This window comes from Pyrus communis, chromosome 11 (genome assembly GCF_041283825.1).
Source record: "Pyrus communis isolate YQ-2024b chromosome 11, ASM4128382v1, whole genome shotgun sequence".
In the NCBI taxonomy this organism is placed as follows: Eukaryota; Viridiplantae; Streptophyta; class Magnoliopsida; order Rosales; family Rosaceae; genus Pyrus; species Pyrus communis.
In genome coordinates this window covers 5,721,460-5,743,346 of record NC_142575.1, presented here as the reverse complement: position 1 = coordinate 5,743,346, position 21,887 = coordinate 5,721,460, and the positions used below count along the sequence as shown (strand labels likewise).

Here is a 21,887-nt window from a genome sequence, read left to right as displayed (position 1 = left end):
TCAATAAAACAGCACAAAACTATCCCAATATAAATGGGTAATAATCGTAAAATACAAATAAAATAAGGTTAAAATCGTAATAAACAAAATATGAAAGCCACCCATACTTTAGATTAATTATGACCGTTTGATTACTCATCACATTCTTTCTCTCTAAAAAAACCAAAAAAATAAATAAATATAGAGAAGCAATTGTGCAGTTACAGAGTTCTAGACTGAAGCCACCCCAAACCCAACAAACTCCCCACAAGCAGTTGTAGTGGTTGCAGAGTTGCACGATTAAAACCCCAACTACCCCACATTTCTATTCGGGAGAAACCCACTCAACTTCACGTACCCCTCTTTTTTTGTTGGTGCTTCTTCGTCCACCTTACAATTTGGTGTTTCTTCATCTATGCTTCTCCTTTAATATAATTTATGGGTACCGGTCCACCTTATTTCATTTGATGCTTCTTCAACATCGAATTGTTTAATCCTAATTCACTTTGTTCAGGTTTTATTGAATTACAATATGGGTTTGCAGTTCAAAGTTGATTTGGGGATTTTAAAAGTGGTGGACAGGCACAAACAAGAAGGCAGAATTTTCAAGGCTTCGGCAAAGGAGGTAAGACTATCATAATTTTCCCCATAAGAGAACCAAGATGGTGTTCCCTAGAAGATAACCAAGAAGGTTATTCAACCACACGCTGTTTGTTTGATCTCTTACTCCCCATTTGCTCAGCTTTCTTTTGTTGTCTTTTTGTTTTTTTTTTTAATTTTAAACTTCATATACTTAATGTTTTGAGTTATCTCATGGACAGGCAAAAACAAGAAGATAGCCTTGGCCTCTTCTAAGAGAATGTAATCCACACGCTGAAGAGAACCAATTCTTCTCATAAATATATTCTATTCTACATTAGCTTTCTTTGTTCTGTTAATTGGTACTTTTTATCTATTTGTATTGTTCTTTTTTATTTCTCGCTATTTTATTTTTGTCTGCATAATCCGCGTATTATTTTGATAAAAAAAAATAGCATATTATATGGGGTTTTATGCGGTTGATATGATGTTTGATTGGTTTCTTTGTAACCAAAAATTGTTTTCCCCTGGCCCTTAAAGATGGAACGCGGCCCCTTCTTTTTCGACGCAGTCTTTGAATAAGGTCTGAGGTGACCGTGGTGTGCAAATTACTAAGACTCCGAGACAGCGACGATTCGGATGAAGATCAGAGATGCTCAAGTATATATGTTAACAACTTGGCATTGTAAGTGTTTATAAATTCCAATTTGTATTACTGATAAACTATATATACCAAATGTGATTAGGAATTAAATTAAATATAAACTACATGGGGATAGAGAAAGCGATTTAGAGGGAGAGCCAAAATATACTTGGAGACAATAAAAAACTGCACAAATTTGTGACAAGTTGACGAGTAAATGACTCTTTGTTTTGCATTTTTTTTCTTTGGTAAGCTATGTCTAAAACTTTATTCATTTTATTGTAAGATTGAAGAACAAAGATCATTGTCTTCCGTCAAGCAGCTTTTTCTTAATACTGATTGCCAACCTGTTTGTAATAATAATTGGATAGTTTAATTTCTATTAGTTTAATTTTAGATGTTCTCAATAGTAAATGTGCACACTATTTTTCTAGCTATAAATTTGTATATGATTTGCTATGTACTTTTTTTTATATGAAAAAGCCTTTTTTGAATGCAATATGAATTACATGGTATGTGGACAAAATTCTATATAGGCGTAAAAGACTTTTGGCTTGCGATACTGCATAAGGATTGCTTGGCTAAGGAACTTGAAGATTCAAGACCTTTTTCGGTTCTCTTTTCCGTTTTGTTGGTGTTTGGAATGATTCATTTTTATTATTTTTCTTCTAAATGCCTAACAATCGGTAATCTAATTGTATCATTACTTTATGTTAATTCAAGATTTTAGAATAATTGAGGTGGTCATCTCTAATGTTTTTATTTCATTGTCAATACCAATTAAAATATTATGTGCAAATGTTTAAAATGCAATGCAATATCTATGACAAGTGATTTGATCATACATAAATGAGTGTAGTGGAGCAGGATTTAAGCTTCGCTGCTCAAATAGTATTTCTCCAAGTTGAATGAAATTTGCATTCTATTGAGAATAATAACACTTATACAATGGTGTCAGATCCATGGTTGCAGTAAAGACAATACAAGAAAAATCAAAGCAATCCCATAAGAAAAAAAATGTGAAGAAAGCTACAAATGATGCATTTTCCTTTGGATATGACTATTTTTTTTTTCTTATTTTTGTCAATGTATGTACACTTTAATTACTACATACTATAATGCAATTTACACCTCAACTCATATTCTCATTCAAAAACTCCGTTTGCAGTTATGGAAACAAGCATTAGTGTTGTGGTGCTATTGAATTGACAAAGCAATTTGCGGTGGAATGGGAAAGTGTAACATATATGTCTAGAAAAAATAGTATATATATTATATTATGAAGCCACAAACTTATCAACTCATTTTTAGCAAATTTTAATAAGATAAACGGCAAGGAAAAGATGATACATATGAAATATCTTGGTTCCTTGCTGTATTTCTTCCTTTATTCATTACTAGCTTTTTCTAACGTGCTTTCGTACGTGCAAAGAGTCTTTTTTTTTTTCTCATGCATTTTACATCCGAGTTAATTATGTTTTATTTCCTTTTATTTTCAATGTATGATATATTTTATTTTAAGACGCATTATGACAAAAAAATAGCTAGCACAACACATCTCAAGGGGCGATAGCACCTGTGATAAAAAAAATACATCTCACATAAACAGGTAGGAACATACAACATACTACCTTTTTATAGTAAGAACACCTTTGTATAGGTGTCAGCTCTTCCGTTGGCATGTCTACTTACTGTTTTTTATAGTAGTCTAGGCGAGTACTTAATGTTTTCATCTACTCTTCTTTTATTTACATCTACTTACTATTATTTATGGACTTTAGGTAGGAACTTGCATCCAAAATCCCATGTTGTTTGACAATTGTGTAAATAACATTTAAATCATTACTTTACACAAAGTGAAAACGAAAAACATGACAACTTTTTAGGACGTGCATGATAAAGAAAAAGTTCATCTTTGCACAATACATCTAAAATATATCTTAATAATTACAATGGAAAAAAAAAACTAATGCAAAATCTTCACAATTACATTAACATTTCTTACTATTTAATTTTGTAAACATGATAACGTCCTAAAAAGTTGTCATGTTTTTCATTTTCACTTTGCGTAACATTTAATCATTACTTTACGCAAAGTGAAAACGAAAAACTTAACGACTTTTTAGGACGTGCATGGTAACGAAAAAGTTGACAGACAGTCTAGCAAGAATCAACTAATGCAAGAAAACATTTAACCCATGTTGTTTGACAATTGCATAAATAATATTTAAATCAATACTTTATGCAAAGTGAAAACGAAAAACATGATAATTTTTTAGGACATGCATGGTAAAGAAAAAGTTCATCTTTGCACAATACATTTAAATTATATCTTCACAATACAATGGAAAAAAACTAATGCAAAATCTTCACAATTACATTTAACATTTCTTACTATTTAATTTTGTAAACATGATAAAGTCCTAAAAAGTTATGTTTTTCGTTTTCACTTTGCGTAACATTTAAATCATTACTTTACGCAAAGTGAAAACGAAAAACTGAATAATTTTTTAGGATGTGCATGGTAACGAAAAAGTTCCTCTTTACACAATACATTTTAAATATATCTTGACAATTACAATGAAAAAAAACTAACGCAATACACATTTAGGGGCACGTAGCGCCCGTGATGCAAAAATGCGTGCGTGCGGAGAGGCTAATATATTCATAAATGAAACAGACAATAAACTTAAAGTCAAACTGAAAATTATATAATTAAATTAATCTGATCATCCAAAAACGCCTTGGCTTTTTTTTCTTCAGAAGACTACATATTTATACATAATGGGCAGGTGCAAAAAGACTAAGTTAGATGATTGAACATAATAAAAAATTGAAAATAATAAGAAATTGTTGTGATGGACACAAACACAATTTATAAAATAATCACTTAAGAAATATAAGAATATCTAAAACAACACATCTTTGGGGCGCGTAGCGCCCGTGATGCAAAAATGCCTCTCGCACGCACGTTAGTGCGTGCAGAGAGGCTAGTATCATTTATTCCCAAAAAAAAAAAAAAAAAAAAAAAACAGAGGAAAATAATTAAGATATAAAAGGTGGGAGAAACCCATTTTCTTCCCTCCTCCCGTATCCTCCCTCCTTCTGTTTTGCGCTGCAACAGGAGCCCCATTAAACAGCAAGCCGACGACTGCCGAGTGCCAAGTGGACGCAACAGCTCTGTCGTCCACGGGTCACCAAAGGCTCTCAAACTACACATCCAGAATGCTCTTGCCGTCCTTTATCCAATCCCCAAGTTAGTTTCTATAAATTCGTAGGCGATTTTCCTCAACTTCAAATTTAAGAAACGGTGACCCAGGGTTTTCCGGCCAATTTCCAGCCAATATCGCAGGAATTTGACCTCGACCCAAGAGGTAGAAATGATCCTCTTCTCGTGGGCTGTTCTCCAATGTAAGTTCTTTTTCCAAATTTTCAACTTTCAGTTTTGGGATTGATTCTTGATTTCGAATTTTATTCGATTTTGTGTGTGAATGTCGGAGATGACACTTATGGTAATTGTTGTATCTGTGAAGTTGTTGAAATCCCTAACGATTACGTTCCCGGTTGATAGTTGAAGCATGTCTATAGCATGATGTGGGATTGAACTCTTGCGTAGGAATTATAAAATTCATGGAAAGAATGTGAAAATGTGGCACGAAATTAGAAAATGGGGGCCAAAATCATGTTATGATGAAGGCAATAGCTTAGCCTGATTCCTTGTTTATTGTAGTTGTATTCAGCAGCTTGCTTTGGTTTTGAATTGCCTGCTGTCCAGTCGATGTTTAAGACTTAATGTGGAGGAAATTCTCTCTTGAAGTTGCTTGAACTTACCTATTTGGTAGACAAGGCTACTCAAGGGAAATTCTCTCTTGAAAGCCTGAGGTGTGAGTCGACATTTATTTAAGAAATGTTTTTTCTTTATCAAATATTAAGCACGCCTAGATAAATATGATTTCCGTTACGTTTAGGAGAAAACCAGATTTTATGAATTAATAGCGGACCTTGTAGTGCATGTTCATATTATTCAGCTTTCGTTGGTTACGGCTAGCTAGTGTATCATAATATTGTTCAACTTATATGTAATGTAAGTGATCAACATTACAGTATATTCCGCTTTCCATTCTACAGATATGTCATTCAACTTACACGTGTATGGTATCACGAAATTTTTAGCATTATGAATTGAAATGCAAATATTGGTAGCTAGAGACAACATTTCCAAATTATCATTATAAATGGCAATACAAGAACTCGAGCACAAATAAGCAAAACACAAATGATGCGAATTTAGAAACAAACAGTAATAATCGCAATCGAAATTTATGGTACATAAAATAAGCAACATAAATAGTATTTTTGGAATGAAATTCTGGTGCAACAAATGTCCTTTTATTGGTTTGTACATATGATATAGTAAACGAATTGCTGTAGCCACAACGTTCTTTAAACTCTTTTCCTGCATGCATTGGAGAATATTAGAATTCACTGAAATTGGAATAAGTTGAAACGCTTATGCTTATTGTATGTGTTTCCAAAAAAAGCGGGTTAAGGACTCAATTAATTTTTAAGCCACTTAGCACTACGGTTATGTTTATTGTATATGTGTTTCTGATAAAGGTTTCTCTTGAGGCAGTTGGTAATCTGAAATGCTTCTTCCTCACACCTTAACTGCTATTAGCTACCTCGGAAAAATGAATCAGGTAGCAGATTGTGGTTTTAGATCCAAACTGTTCAATTTTTCAAGTGCTATACATGTATGTATATATTATATAAAACATGGTAGAATATTTTTTGAGTGCTATATAGATAAGTTGGAGATGGAAACATGCTAACCTTTGTGCTTGATCAATCAATTGTGTTCGTCCTTCCTGTTGGTTTCGTCATCTTCATCCTTGCCTTCGATTTCGTCATCGTCATCCTCATTGTCGATTTCGTCATCGTCATCCTCATTGTCGATTTCGTCATCTTCATCCTCACTGTCGATTTCGTTATCTTCATCCTTACTGTATTAGAAATAAAAGACGATGTTTTCTTGAGATATAATTGACTTTTCTAAAATATATATATATTTAAATACACGTCATACTCGCATACACACTCACACACATATACATTAATATATGTATGCTATTATATAGTCATCTGTAAAAACTTTAGAAATTCCACGTATACATCAAGATTTAAAAGTGAGATGTTATAAAAAAAAAAAAAATCATCTTTAAATACGCACACATAAGTGATTGAAAATTAGAAACTTTAAAGTAAAGCATATCAGTGGTTGTATATTGATGATGCGGTCTTCCAGGTGGACACAAAAGTGATTGCAAATTAGAAACATTAATCTAAAGCATACCTTGCCCATTCCTGTCGAAATGCGGGATTTACTTGCAATCGGGGATTATGCGTGTCAAATGGCCTTAAGTCTTGCACATTAATAACCTTCAATAACTCCAAAGACGGCAACTTCAAAGTATAAGCTTCGCCACAAAAATACTTGAGTTTTGGCAGGCTTTTAAGCTTGATGGACTTCACTTTAGGTAATGTAATTATTTCAGCTGTTTCCACTTCTGCGGCAACGATTTCTTCCATCTGCTCACAGTTCGTAACTTTTATGTCCTCCACACTCACGAGAAGTTTGACCATGGACGACGAAAACAAGTATTTCAACTGGTTGCAACAATCGACCTGCAGCGATTTCAAGTTTCCAAAACTGCTTCTTGTGAACATCGGTTGTGAACTACTCATCTTCCAAACACGCGTTAAGCTTGGCAACTTATGTAACCGCAAGAACCTCAATTTATTGAATGCTTCAAAAGAGTGACTACTTTCTTCATGCTTCGGTCCCTTAAGTTGGAAAATCACTTCCATTGAATTACAATTAATTACAGTAAGTTTTTCGAGATTATCATTATCATCATTTGAGTCCTCAAGATTAGTTGGTGTAACCTAGAAAATTAAACACGATCAACAAGATGATACAATACTAATTAAAAGTTGTAATTATAGAGGTTAATTGAACCTAATTTAAAAGCTTACCTCCAGATTAATTGGACGTGGCAATATTTCAAAGGGGAGGTGGGCGTTTGGTCTTGAATATGGTGTGCATCCACATCCATCAGAGCACCAATTTGATGAACGTGTTGGAGAAGTGCTGAAATCATGACTTGTTGAATCCTTCTCAGACTTATTCTCCAACTTCTTTCTTTGTGGAATTACAGCACCCAATGTCTTCAGTTCTTCACATTTTTCCACGTGCATATTTTTTGTGGATGACCATTGAAATGTAGATCCCTCCGGACAAAGACTTGTGAGACGAGGCAGGTCTACTAGTTCAAATCTGTTCAGTTTCGGAAACAAAATCATGTATTTTGTCGCCTCTTCTTCATTTTCGTCTGGGATTCTGACTATAGTTTCAATGTCCGGACATCCTGATATCTTTACCTCTTCAAGATTCAAAAGTTTTCGGGCAATTAAATGCAAGAACACATATTTTAGACCAGAACATACTCTCAATTCCAAATATCTCAAATTTTGGAAGCCCTGAAATCTGGATGGAATGTTTTTCCACAAGTGTGTAAACGAACAAGTGACAATCTCCAACTTCCATAACTTGGGAAATATTCGAGTTGTCTGCCCATCCATAACTATATGGATTTTCAAATCAAATAGCACGCCTTCAAACTTCATACCTATCAACAGTACCACTTCTAAACTTGGTAACCATGAAATGCACTTTGATGGAAATATTGCTTTTTCAAATATTCCTGCAGATTGATGCTCAATCCTTGGCGTTGTTTCCTGAAAAGGAAAAATCATTATCAGTTAAACAATTTCAAATTTCCACATATCGGCTGCCTTCTCATATCATAGAGATTGGAGAGTGGGACATACCTCTTGGTTGGAGTATAACTTCTTGGCTTGGAAGAAACCAACCAAACTTTGTAGACCCCCGAGAGCCAAATTGGTTAATTTAGTGAAAGCTATCGTATCGGCTTCCTCCTCATGTTCCCTCCCCTGCTTCGACACAATTTCTTCCATTTGATCACATTTACCAATAGCTACTTCCTGTAGTTGTACCAAATTCTTCGCTACTGATAGTGAAAAGACATACTTTAAGACACCACAATGTGACAATCGAAGGAATCTTAAGTTGGTGAAAAAGCTATCAGTAAGCTGACTAACTGACTGTACGTAAGGAATGAGGGTCTGCCGGGTCGCACTTATTCCATTTGCAAGATACTCGGTATTTGGACAATTCGTAAGAGACAAACTTTTCAAATCTTGAAATCCCTCTTGGTCTAGATCAGTAAGGACAGAGAAATTCTTAACATTGTGCAAAGCCAATAGTTTAGATTTTTTCAACAAAACTCTAACTGCTTGACTCTCCAAATCCCTTGCATCACTTTCATGAATCATCAACAAATTTTCGAATGTAGAAGTTGCCATCTCCTCGAAAAATATTCTTTCACTTCCTAATTTTATACAGAATCTTGTTGGGCTTTTCAAGACCATGTCTTCTGGCAACAAGTGGATTACACTGGGTATCTCTATGGCTAGAAATTTCAAATGATCAGACAGAGACATCACCTCAGAAATGCTTGCCATCCCCTTATCTTCTGTTCCTGTTCCAATTTCCCAATTTTTAAAGCTATTAGACATATACAACTCTTCAAGTCTACATAAGCTGGAGAAGATACCATGTGGAATCACCTCAAGTTCCGTGCAGTTTGTCGTATCTAACAACCTTAACTTTTTAAGTCGTCCAATTTCCCTCGGCAACTCACGCATGAAACGACAACCGCAAAAGCTGAGGATTTCTAAATTCTCCAAACTCCCAATAACATCAGTAGATATGCCATCAAATTTAGACCCATCTAGGCACAAGGTCCGCAGGTTCTTCGGTAATCCTAGTGCTCTTGATAAGCCTAGGTCCTTCATTTCCACCAAAGCTAAAACCTTCAGTTCTTTCATCGCATCACAAATGATGTCCATGCTACCTTCTGAAAGATGTCCTTCCACCGTCTGTAGAAGCTCAAGTTTTGGGCATTTCAAACCAACTGGAATCTCCACATCGCCAACCAGTGAGATTGTAGTGTAATGGTCATATGCAGTAGCTAAATTTGGCCACACTTCATTTTCAGCATGCCTACTTATCAGAAATCCATGTGGATCTCTTGAAGCAATTGATATGGCACAATCGCGAACTATGTCATGCATTTTTGTAGTCTCACTCCAGTCACCATCTAGTAACAAAAACCTTCTTTTTAGTTGGTCAACCAAAGAATGCACTCTTTTTCTTGCTTGTTCCAAATTAACACTACTGCTAAAATATCTTCGACCCCACCCATATCGAACCAAATACTCAATTGAAATATTATAATCTTCTGGAAATAAACAACAAAGTAAAAGACATGACCTTGCTTCATCACTCTCCAAGCCATCAAAACTCAATTTTATGCTAGAATAAACCTTGCTGTCCACTCCAGGGATGTTCACTGGGTTAGAATTTCGCAGCTGATTAAGGGCATCTTCCCATTCATGCTTGTTTTTCTTTTCTAGGGCTTTTCCAACAGTTACAATAGCAATAGGTAAACCTCCACATTCCTTCACAACATCTTTTGGAGTGGAACGTAAATCACGATCATCTTTTGCAGTGGAACGTAAATCAGGATCATCGAAGGATTCCCCTACCATTTCTCTAAAGAGCTCTTCTGATTCTGCTGGTGTTAAAATCCCGACTTCAATACTTTGTTGACTTCTCATCCTGTTGCAGACTTCCGAATTCCGTGATGTCAACAAAATTTTGCACCCTTTAGTATGTCCATAAGGAAGTCCTATAGCCTCAAAATTAAGCTCTGTCCATACATCATCTAACACAATCAGGATCCTCTCTATATTCATGAGTCTGCCATGCAGCTTTAGTGCTCTTCCGGGCTCAGAATCCTCATCCAATCTCCAATCTATTTGTGCTGCAATGTCCAACTGGATCGTCCTAATACTTGGACTTCGAGACACAGTTACCATTACAATTTTATCAAACAATTTCAGTTTTGCCAATCTTGTGATGATTTCTTTCACCATTGTGGTTTTACCCACACCCCCCATTCCACAAATCCCGATCATTCGTACTTCTTCCCTCTTCAAACCCTCTATCACCTCATTCATGTTTGCCATTCTGGACTTAAAATCCTTAAAACCTTTTTCGAATGTTGACCATATCTCTGGTGGAGATGCAGGATCGACCACATTTTCAAATGTTACTTTGTTTTGGAGGACAAGAACATCTTGTTTAATCTTATCGGCTTTCCGACTCAAGCTCCATCGATACACACATCGCCTTTTCTTGTTGATTTCATTCTCAAACTGCAACAGTTTTTTGACCACGTCGTTCACATTCTTTAGCCAACTGTGAACATCAGGTTTGATGGTTTGACCGTTCCTTTTGGCAGCATCTACCAAACCCTGCACTCTATCTTTCTCGTGACAAAGCTCTTTTATCTCACCCTGAAGACTTTCAAGGTTGGAATGGTAATTAACCAAATAGCCACACTCCCTTCCTATTGGTGTGACCAGGCACTCTCCAATTTTTGAGGCAATTGAAATTAGAAAGTCCGCTGCCATTTCCTTCTGTAATCAAAGACAGCGGCTGGAATGCTCCTCTTTGTTGGTAGCTTCTGGAAGTCTCGTGCTCAGTGCCCGCCTAAAACAAAACAAGCAATACAACATTAATAATCAGATATTTTTGTCATGTTTAAATCTAGGTTGTATTTTTATTTTATGAAAAAAAAAAATTCTGTGCAATGCTTTGATAGCATTTGACTATAAGATCATCATTATATTTAAAGAGTTAATCTTATTTTACTGCTTGAAATTTTTTTGTTTTCAACACTTCATACATTAAGTTTTTTTGTCTCAATTTAGTTCCTAAAATCATAATTCTAATTCTAAGATATTTTCATATATCCGTTAAGTTTTCCACTATAATCTATTTTAATTGATGGCATAGTGTCTATGTGAAAAATAACTGAGCATCACGTGTCAATATGGATCTACGTGAATATTAAAAAATATAGAAATAAAAAAATTACTAATAAAAAATTTAAAAAAAAATCGCAAACCCTATTGTCTTCCTCGAAGTCGCCTTCGTCACCACCATCGCCCAAATTCAGACCCTCCAAATCCAAGCCCCTCCTCCTCCTCACCTGGCCTGCGTCCCACCCCTCCCTCTCAGTGCTCCCTCCTCAAGTCCGTCCGCGCCGAGCCCGACTAGCGGACCTATTCCTCAACCTCTTCATCTTCTTTGTTGATCAACGGTCGGATGATTCCGCGCTCCTGCTCGCTCTCGGCCTCCTCGTTTTACAACTGGGGAGGTGGACGCGGGTCCGATCCATGACGCCGAGTCACAGCAACTCCAATTCAATGCAGTACGGTTCGGGGGGCTTACACTGCTCGCTCTCCGCTCGGGTTCGAAATTCTTGGTACTAAGAAAGATATTAGAAAAAACCTTTTTCTCCATTTGGGGATTAAGAAAAACCCTCATTTTTTTCTCCCTTTTGGTGATTTTCTCTTCTGGGTATTGAATTTCCATCTGGGTTTTGGAGAAAAACCATTTTTTTCTCCATCTGTGCTTCATTGATACTTCCTCCTTTGAGCTTCTTTTTCCTTTCATTCCTTGTACTCTTTGTTCCCCCAAAAAATAAAAATTACAAAATTTGCCCTAAAGAAGTTCCACTGAATCATTGATTGATTTCATTGCTTTGTCTCACGATAATGGTAGTGGCAGTCCTCTGTCTCTTATAATTGGAAGGTAAGAGTTTCCTTTATTTTATTCTATATTAGCATATGAAATTCGGCTTCTTGATGTTTGAAGTTTCAGGTCTTCTGGTTTGTGGGATATGCAATTTGGGTGAACCAAGGATATGAAATTTGCATGGGTCGGGCAGGTAAGGAGAGAAAAGTGGGAGGCATCAAGGGAGTCGGAGAGGGAGGGGGAAGTTTGGGAAATTTTTTTATAATTTTTAATATCATGTGGGTCCATCATGTGACATTCAGTCATGTTCGTGTAGACACCACGTCATCGGTTAACAGAAATTCTAACGGAAAAATTAACGGATGTATGAAAGTGTTTCAGAATTATGATTTTAAGTACCAGACTAGGATAAAAAAAAACTTAATATATGAAATACTCAAAACCAAAAAACTTCAAATAATAAACTGAGATTACCCATGTTTAAAATATATAAATTCTTAGTTCACATATAAGGGCTTTTAGAGACTTTGCAAGTTTTATTTTTTTCACATAAAAACCTACCTATATTTAAACATCCAATTAAAATCCGAAATTAAAATTCATTGACACGTAGACAAAGAAATAACCCATTATTACAAACTATTTACAATCTATGCCAAAGCACCCTATGTCAATAAACTTTATTAATACCTACGATAATGATGAAATCCAAACAATGAAATCCTAAACATCATTTAGATTCATCACGAACCAAATGACATTCTTTATCTTCAAGTAGTACAATTAATGTTCAAAATTTGCACACTAACAAACAAGAACAATTCATCCTTGGTGGGCTTAAGATTAAAGCTATGAAATAATGGACTCAAGATTTAAGTGGGTCACCCCTCAAAATTGAGCTACATCCACTGTGCTGCTTAATACATATTAATTTAGAGATTACAAGAAGCACTTGGCTATAGGCTAATTTTTCGTCTCTCAATTGTCTGACCCCTTTATAAAAGGTGCTCACCCTTTTATATAGGCCCTCAGTGAGCCCAAACAATGAAATTAAATGAGCTACCAACATAGACTGACATGCCAACAACTTTATTGTTTGTTGGGATTACATGTTTTTATGAGCCAACGTGTACCGAGCCATATGCTCAACCTTGACAAGTCAATGGTGTTCCTTCCGAGTAGCGGTCCGACTACGTTTACATCATCCTAGACTTCTACCTTCATTTGGTGGCCAACACGTGGCCTGAGTTGATGTATGAGTAAGCCTATTCCTAGAGTCCTGTATCATAAAGTTGTTAGTCTGCTGACATGTCCTTATCGGTCGGATTGCTCTAGTCAAACAAGATTAATAAATGGTTGGCTATAGCACTTGATCAATGCTTATTTCTAATTCCCTTCAACTTTGGACTTCATTTCCTTGTTTGCGCCTTATCTTCCTTAGGCCTTTCTCGATCTCTTTCATGGCCTGTACTATTTTAAGGGTCTAAAGGACACTATGTTAACAAGTCCCCAACTCCTTGTTCAAAGGTTCCTTCTTAGGCATACAGTTGTAAAGGTCGATTAGATTTTAAAATAATATATGGTTGAAAAAGTGCCTTGGGCATTCTTCCTTCCCAAGTGCTTTGGCTCTAATAGTTTGTCTAGCAATTGGAAAGTCGATCGCGACAACTTGGAGCTCAAAACAAATCGAGCAGCTCCTAGTGAGATAGGGGATGAAGATTCAATGGATGTATCCAAGCACCAAGGGTTGTTAGTCCCTCATGCAGAGAGATAAAAGCAACCCAAGGCTTGGTTTGAACATGTCGAGAATATTTTGTGCCATGCAGAAACAAAGAAACTCTTCAGCTGATCAATGGGTCGGGACAACAATATCGTTCCTACGATAACTAGAAAAGGCGTAGTAGAGGTATGAGAATGAACAAATCCCAGAGAATGAAAGAAAATACTACATGTATTTAAGCAATGAGTTGATAGGCAAGTTCTCGCCTTCGGAGTACAAGATGAACAACAACAAAGCCTTTTCCTACTAAGTGGGATCAGCTATATAAATCCTAGAACGCCATTGTGCTCGGTTGTGTCAAGTCTTCCATTAGCTCCAAATACTATAAGTTTTTTCTTAGAGTCTCTTCCAAAGTCTTCATATGTCTTTCTCTACCCCTTTCACCTTAGACCTGTCCCATAATCACATCTTCTAACCACAATGTCAGTAGACCTTCGTTTCATATGTACAAACCATTGTAACCGATTTTCTCTCATCTTTTCTTCAATTTCAGCTACTCCTACTTTACCTCAGATATCTTCATTCCTAATCTTATCCTTTCTTATGTGCTCACACATCCAACAAAGAATTCTCATCTCCGATACACCCATTTTATGTACGTGTTGATGCTTCACCGCCCAACATTTCGTGCCATAAAACATCACCGACCTTATTGTCGTCCTGAAAATTTTTCCCTTAAGCTTCAATGGCATACAACGGTCACACAACACGCCGGATGCACTCTTTCACTTGATCCGTCCAACTTGTATTCTATGGTTGAGGTATCCATCCAATTCTCCGTTCTTTTGCAAGATAGATCTTACATAGTGAAAACAGTCGCTCTTTGGTACTTCTCGGTCTCCAATCCTCACCCCTAACTCATTTAAGCCTCCATTTGCACTGAACTTGCATTCCATATACTCTGCTTTGACCGATTTAGGCAAAGACCTTTAGATTCCAACACTTCTCTCCAAAGGTTAAGCTTCGTATTTACTCTTTCCCAAGTTTCATCTATCAACACTATATCATCTGCAAAAAACATACACCAAGGAATATCATATTGAATATGTCTCATTAACTCATTCATTACCAATGCAAAAAGGTAAGAACTTAAAGATGAGCCTTGATGTAACCCTACAGTTATAGGGAAGCTTTCGGTTTATCCTTCATGCGTTCTTACGGCAGTCTTTACTCCATCATACATATTCTTTACGGCTTACATATATGCTACTCGTACTCTTTTCTTCTCTAAAATCCTCCGAAGAATGTCTATTGGGACCCTATCATACACTTTTTCCAAATCTATAAATACCATGTGCAAATCCTTTTCCATATCTCCATATATTTCCATTGATCTTCGTAAGAGATAAATTGCCTTCATGGTTGAACGTCCTGGCATGAACACGAATTGGTTGTCCGAGACCCGTGTCTCTTGCCTCGGTCTATGCTCAATTAATTTCTCAAAGCTTCCTTGTATAACTCATTAACTTAATACCCTCATAGTTCATGCAATTTTGTACGTCATCCTTATTCTTGTAGATATGCACCAAAGTGCTCTTTTGCCACTCATTTGGCATCTTTTTTGTTTTCAAAATCCTATTGAAAAAATCTATGAGCCATGCTAGACCCGTCTCTCCCAAGATTTTCCACACTTCGATCGGTATATCATCTGGGCCCACTGCTTTTCCATGCTTCATCTTTTTCAAAGCTACAACCACTTATTCCTTCCAATTCGACTGTAAAATGAGTAATTTCTACACTTTTCTGAGTTACTCCGACTCCTCTAAAGAAGTATTCCTTTCATGTCCTTCATTGAAAAAATTATGAAAATAACCTCTATCTTTGACTGCATTCTCTATAGCAAGAACCTTTCTATTCTCATCCTTGATGCACCTCACTTGGTTTAGATCATTTGTCTTCTTCTCCCTTGCTCTAGCTAGTTTATAGATATCCAACTCTCATTCTTTGATATCTAGTCGCTTATACATATCGTCAAAAGCCGCTAACTTCGCTTCTCTCATAGTGTTCTTCGCCTCCTCCTTCGCTATTCTATACCTTTCATTGTTTTCATCAGTCTTATCCTTGTATATGGTTTTACAACATTCCTTCTTAGCTTTAACCTTTGTTTGTACCTCCTCATTCCATTACCAAGATTCCTTTTGGTGTGGAGCAAAGCCTTTGGACTTTCCTTATATCCCTTTAGCTACTTTTCAAATATAACTAGCTATGAAATCCCACATTTGACTAGCTTCCCCCTTTCTATCCTAAACGCTAGGTGATTACTTTCTCTTTAAAAATGACTTGTTTTTCTCTGTTTAGATTCCACCATCTAGTCTTTAGGCACTTCAAGGTCTTGTTCTTTTTTTCTCTCTTTTGATATGTACATCCATCACCAACAAGCGATGTTGATTAGCCAAACTCCCTCCCGGTATAATTTTGCAATCCTTACAAGTTATATAATCCCTCTTCCTCATTAGAAGAAAATCTATTTATGTTTTTTACGACCCATTCTTGTAGGTGATCACATGTTCTTCTTTCTTCTTAAAGAAGGCGTCGGCCAAGAAGAGATCGTATGCCATTCCACAATCCAATATGGCTTCCCTATCCTCGTTTATTTCCCTAAAACCATGGCTTGTCTCTTTGCCCACATGTCCATTTAAATCTCCTTCCATAAATACCTTCTATGTATGAGTGATTCCATGCACCAAGTCTCCAAGATCTTCCCAAAATCTCTCTTTCAAACTCATATCCAACCCTACTTGAGGTGCATACGCACTAATCACATTGATGAGTTTTTGTCCTACTACAATCTTAATTGCCATAATTTTATCTCTTACCCTCTTGACATCTACAACATCTTGTGTCAAGGTCTTGTCCACGATGATGCCAACATCACTTCTTAAACTATTTGTGCTCAAATACCAAAGTTTAAAACCTAAGTTTTCGAGATCCTTTGCCTTAAGACCAACCCATTTAGTTTATTGTAGGCACATAATACTTATCCTTCTCCTCACCATAACTTCCACTACTTCCATAGATTTTCTCATTAAGGTTCCTATATTCCACGTTCCTAAACGCATTCTACACTCTTGAACTCTACCCTCATGTCCTAACTTCTTCACCATGAACCACATATCAGGAATTCTACAAGGCTTTACTTTGCGTTGAGAATTTCGATAATGTCCCGAATGACAATGTTGGTGATGAGAGTGGTAGCACTCAACGAAAGAACACCCGTGTTCTTTTTATCCCCAACAGAACCAATGTTTCAAAACAAGCATATATAATTTCAGATCTTTTAGGGGAGAATCAAGTTCCAGTAAACCCGATTTTGGAAGTAAATCCAGCGGCTTCCAAATTTCGCCCTTAGGGCAGTTCCAGTAACACCGGTACAAGAATTGCTTCCAATGCAACACCCTTCATTATGACAAGTATAAGAAGGGAGTATAGGTTGTCACATATGCGATCAGCAAGAATACTAGGCTAGCAAGTGTGCCCCAAAACAACGAAATCAGCTCACAAGAGCAGTTCCTTATCAACCAAACTTACTCATGGGAAGCGACCCTCATCAACAGTCCGCCCATGATGTTGTTGCATTATCCACTACCAAGATACTGTTCAGTATATATGAGTTGTCAACCAGTATTCAGACAGTATGGTTCCTTATACTAGAAATATTATGCAGTACCAAAAAGTCATGCCTTAGGACCAAGATACAGGTTGTATGGAAGTGGACAGTACGGTCAATACCAGAATACCAGATAAGCGTCAGGTAGAGACGCAGAGACACAAAAGGCACATGAGAGCTTTGTATGCATACTTGTTCTTCGAGTAAGATCTTGTATGATATGAAATTTTAGGGACAAAATTTCTTTAAAGAGGTAGATTGTTACATCTTGTCCTTTGTATTTTATTCTCTGACATTGTAAAATTATGAAAATGCCCCTGACGGGCTAAGTGAAAATTCTACGTTGACATTTGAGTTCTTTTCACTTTTGTCCATGTTCTGTTGTTTTGAGATAGTACTTGTCCTTACTAAAGAGTTCCACATGTTTCACGATGAGGGGCAAAATGGTTATTTTGCACCCTTAAGACTTCACAACTTTTTTTCAAGTGTGTTGTCAGTATCATAGGTTGCAGACTGTGATAATGATGGTTTACTCGATGGACTTGTTAAACAAGTGGGCAAGTTGGTGCATATGTTTTATTATTTTCTAAGTAGGCATAGTTTATTTTTTGGGGTTGACCTAAACACACACACACAAACTGAATAGACCAATTCTTTTAGCATATCCTTGTAGTGCTCGTCACTACAAACGCGTGGGCGCAAGTGGAACTCAATTCAGACTTACGATGAAGTTTCTACACAAAAAATGAACATCAAGGGCAATTTGGTATATTTGTTTAGATATATTTGTAATTGCGCCTTTTTTATTTTTTAGTTCAACATGTTATTGTTATTATATATGTGTAGTAAAATAATTTACCAATATTTATATATAAAATATTGATAAATTAATTTTGAAAAAAAATAACATTCTTATATTATGTTGCTAACTAATCCTCACACAATTTGAAAAGGGAAAAACTAAACCAAAAACACTCCTAATTTTATGCATATACGAAAAGCAACTAAGGAGTTTAAAAGGAAATAAATAAAACGGATCAAATCCCTAGTATCGTATCATTATATTACTAATATGCAATGAAATCATGACATTAAATATTGTGTTTAATCCGACATAAGTTATTAGGTGTATTTTAACCATCCAAAAATATAAAATTGTGCGAAGTCAAACTTAATTAAGAAATTTTTTGAGTTGGAGCCTAATTATTAAGTTTTTGTTAGGAGAATATACTATGGTGGGTTTTAGTTAAAGAAAATTGAACTTTGAGGGTAAAGTCATATTTTCAATTGATCGTTTTAGTGCATGTGTATATTTATTTTATCATTATTATTTTACAGTATGCAAATTTTGAATAATTTACATTTCACTACTACATAGCAGATGCAATTTTAAACTTTTTGTACTGCATGATAAAATTAACACATGCATTTGTATCGTCCCCAAACTCATTGTCACATAATATTTTATTTGTTCATTTCTGCTAGCTACCCCAATCCATTTTTTTTTTCTGTTTAGAAAACAATAAAAATTTGATTATAAGGATGGATTAGCTCACTTTTAGTTGATTATTTTTTAATAGGTGACGGTTTCCTTAGGTTTGTTGGTGTTAGACTCAGCTGAAATAAAGTATTTAGTGAGCACTAGAATGTAAAACCAACATTTTTATTCTTGGTCAAGCAGAGTAAAAATAAACGTCTAAAACAACAAATATTGGAAAGAAATAGTTTCCGAGAAATATGTAGTACCTGTATTGTAAGTCAACACAATACAACTGTCCAGAGTAAAAGTGAAATTATGATATTTATGCTTTGTTCAGCAATAAATCATATGTCTGGAACTCGTAGCGGTGCTTCACGAACTTTGACACATCCCAACCGAAGTCAAGGTGTATTAGCCAACACCTAGAAGGTGACAAAAGCCATAAAGTATAGATGATGAGCAAATATTTGAATACATAAAACCGAAGCTTATAAGTAATTTAAACTAGTAGTGAGGGTGCGCTATGCAGAATGTACCCGTACTACATAAATGTAAATTCAGAGCATATATAAAAATATAGTAACATAAAGATTATTCACATTCTAGGTGGGAAAGATAATTTTACAAACTACAGGATTAAGAATTACTACATTGACTAGTGTGGATGTCAAAACTAACGGGGAATATCGACAATTGAATCTCACCAGGTTAATTTAGAAATACAAATACTTGATGCTTTATAAGTTACTAGCAGTTTGTAAAAAATAAAAGTTATTAGTTACGATCACATTAAGCATGACATTCCCTAGTTTAAGTTAGATTTGTGATGTCACCCTTCCTGAACATATATGATCGGGCCTTTTACTTGTTACGATTTCAAAGGAACTTCATTTCATATCCTTTTCTTTCTATTTAGACCACTCTCACAAATTTTTCCGTGTTTAAGGAATGATATGCAATTATGTGTTTAGTTGTTTTAAAACTGCGTTTTTTCATTTACTTTTTACGAGGTTCTGGTCGCGGATCACCGGATTATGCAGTTTCACGCCGGTTTTCTGGGAAAATTTTAAATCATCATAACATCCACATATCTCAACCAAATTGAGTGATTCGGAATGGAAATGATACCTTGGAATGAGACGAACAGATTGGTGACCTTAGCAATGGCTAACTCGCCATGATTTAGCCAAAAACAGTCCGGAAGGTCCCTGAAATCGACGGAAACTGGGGACAATTTCAAAAGGTCATAACCTGCTCATTTCTCAACCATTTTTTACGTTCTTTATATGGAAATGAAGCACAAGGAACAAGTTTATACCTCGTGGAAGTCCAAAAAGCAGACGTAAATGTACTGAAATTGGCCTGAAAGTCTCGGCCAAAAACCCAAAGCTTAGAAACCGTGTGTTTTCGAGTTGGGGATTGCCTCAAACTTGACCCAGGGACGTTAGGGAGTTGTGTGGTGGCTTCCAACTCTTCCAAAACGGTATGGCGTGGTCGGAAAAGCGTCGGGAACTTCGTCGGGAAGTTTCTTTCTCGTCGGAGCTTCGAGCTAGAGCCTCTAGTGTCGGTTTCCTACGAAACGGAGCTCGGGTTAGAGCTCGCGAGGTCAAGAGGGTGGATGTGGTGGTGGTTTGGGCGTTGATTCGTCGAGGTTTGGTGACTTTCGCTGCGTTACAGAAAAAAGAGAGGACGGGAGAGTTTGAGAGGGAGAAAGAGAGGGTTTAGTGAGAGAGAGATATTACAGAGTGGGAGGAGAACGCTGAGAGAAACAAAGAGAGAAAAAGCAGAGTGCAATTGATTGTACATTCCGTAAAGCAAAAGCCTGATCTAACGGAAGAAAATCTCACAACGGGACAAATTTTTAAAAGCCAATACATAATTTATCCAACAGTGTCTGCCCACACTTTCTTACGTGTACACACGTGTGAATTTACACAAGTGTACAAAATTATCTCTTGTTATTGAACTTTAAATCGTTACAAGTTTGATTTGGATCTAGTTAGTGCTAGCAAAAGAGCCAGCGCGTTATTACGGGTTTACAATTCTGTTTAGACATATTAACAACAATATTTACATCTCTATTTACATATATATATATATATATGTACATCCATATTTACAATCTTATTTACACAAATATACTATTTAGAACTTCTCATTCTCTTCATTGAAACTTCAAAGTTTTTTTCGCCTTGGTTAGAAATTGGAATAAAACTGCAATTATTGAGGTGATTTTTTTTTAATTGCTAAAAAATTGGATACTTTCTTCAGTTAGTTTTCAAGTACATTTAATAAGAAATGTCAAAAAACAAATATATGCTGATCTACAAAAAACTCTTCTATCACAATTCTTAGCCTGCACGCATGAATAAATGTTAGAATTCACATCTTATAGTAAAAGATTTATAAATGTTAGAATTATACTCTTATTCTGCTAAATTGTGAACTGAGAGAAACAAATGCATAGATGTAGGAAAAGATTTATAAAATCTTAAAAAATGTTATAAATGCTTTATTATACTTTGTACCTCATATTTTCAATACAAATTTTAACTCTTGCTCTCATATCATTCATTGGCAACCATTTTTTTTTTTTCCAAAGTTTGTACTACATTAATGTATTTCAAATTATCTTGCAATTTGACAATTAGCTTTGTAAGATTTCTTTAAAATGTTTAAAAAATGTTGATAAGCACATATTGTCAATAAAAGGGTATTTGTCAGGGATATGTAAATTATTACCTATGAGAATGTTCTTATCTATGAAAGAGAATAGTTAGGAGAGAAAGATAATGATATTATTGTTTTCACTTCTTTTCATTTTTGTGTATTGTAATTACATACGAAATGTTCTTTATATAGAATCACATTCGCGAAAAATCAAAAAGTAACGTGATCGTTTCTTTTGAAAAATTTCACATAATAACAAACTACTACTGTGACTTTTTTGAAACTTCACGTACTAACAAACCATTACTGTGATCTTTTTGAAACTTCACATAAAAACAAACCATTCTCATAATTTTACAACACTTTCTTTATTTTTAATTATGTTTTCTTTCCACTTCC

General features: G+C 35.6%; 1 protein-coding gene and 2 long non-coding RNA genes across 6 annotated transcripts; 2 read left to right on the top strand and 1 right to left on the bottom strand.

The window, feature by feature from the left end:
• Positions 1-205: 205 nt before the first annotated feature.
• LOC148692760 (uncharacterized) lies at positions 206-1,948 on the top strand. The gene is made up of 2 exons (XR_015953036.1): positions 206-604; positions 801-1,948. It is a non-coding gene; the product is annotated as an uncharacterized LOC148692760 (long non-coding RNA).
• Positions 1,949-4,268: 2,320 nt separating this feature from the next.
• Positions 4,269-5,307, top strand: LOC148692759 (uncharacterized). Of its 2 annotated transcripts, none has more exons than XR_015952948.1 (2): positions 4,269-4,612; positions 4,773-5,307. It is a non-coding gene; the product is annotated as an uncharacterized LOC148692759 (long non-coding RNA). The 2 variants fall into 2 exon arrangements; XR_015952947.1 differs by having other exon boundaries at positions 4,735-5,307.
• A 94-nt stretch (positions 5,308-5,401) lies between these two features.
• LOC148692758 (putative disease resistance protein At4g27220) lies at positions 5,402-20,673 on the bottom strand. Of its 3 annotated transcripts, XM_088679049.1 has the most exons (9): positions 20,137-20,616; positions 19,947-20,042; positions 19,085-19,240; positions 9,853-10,901; positions 8,093-9,822; positions 7,238-7,999; positions 6,555-7,147; positions 6,035-6,204; positions 5,402-5,657 (listed from the first exon to the last, which is right to left on the bottom strand). In XM_088679049.1, the coding sequence occupies exons 4-8, from the start codon at positions 10,820-10,822 to the stop codon at positions 6,051-6,053; spliced, it is 4,209 nt and encodes a 1,402-aa protein (XP_088535175.1). In that variant the 5' UTR covers positions 10,823-10,901; positions 19,085-19,240; positions 19,947-20,042; positions 20,137-20,616; the 3' UTR covers positions 5,402-5,657; positions 6,035-6,050. The 3 variants fall into 3 exon arrangements, with proteins under 3 accessions (XP_088535175.1, XP_088535173.1, XP_088535174.1); XM_088679047.1 differs by having other exon boundaries at positions 8,093-10,901; positions 20,137-20,673; XM_088679048.1 differs by lacking the exon at positions 19,085-19,240 and having other exon boundaries at positions 8,093-10,901.
• Positions 20,674-21,887: the final 1,214 nt, after the last annotated feature.

Bases quoted from the DNA above. Each gene is read 5' to 3' on its own strand.
- LOC148692758 (XM_088679047.1), bottom strand. From the start codon at position 10,822: ATGGCAGCGGACTTTCTAATTTCAATTGCCTCAAAAATTGGAGAGTGC. The intron at 8,000-8,092 runs GTATGTCCCACT...TTTCCTTTTCAG, and splicing joins AGTTATACTCCAACCAAGAG to GAAACAACGCCAAGGATTGA. The intron at 6,205-6,554 runs GTATGCTTTAGA...TTTCTAATACAG, and splicing joins TTTCGACAGGAATGGGCAAG to TAAGGATGAAGATAACGAAA.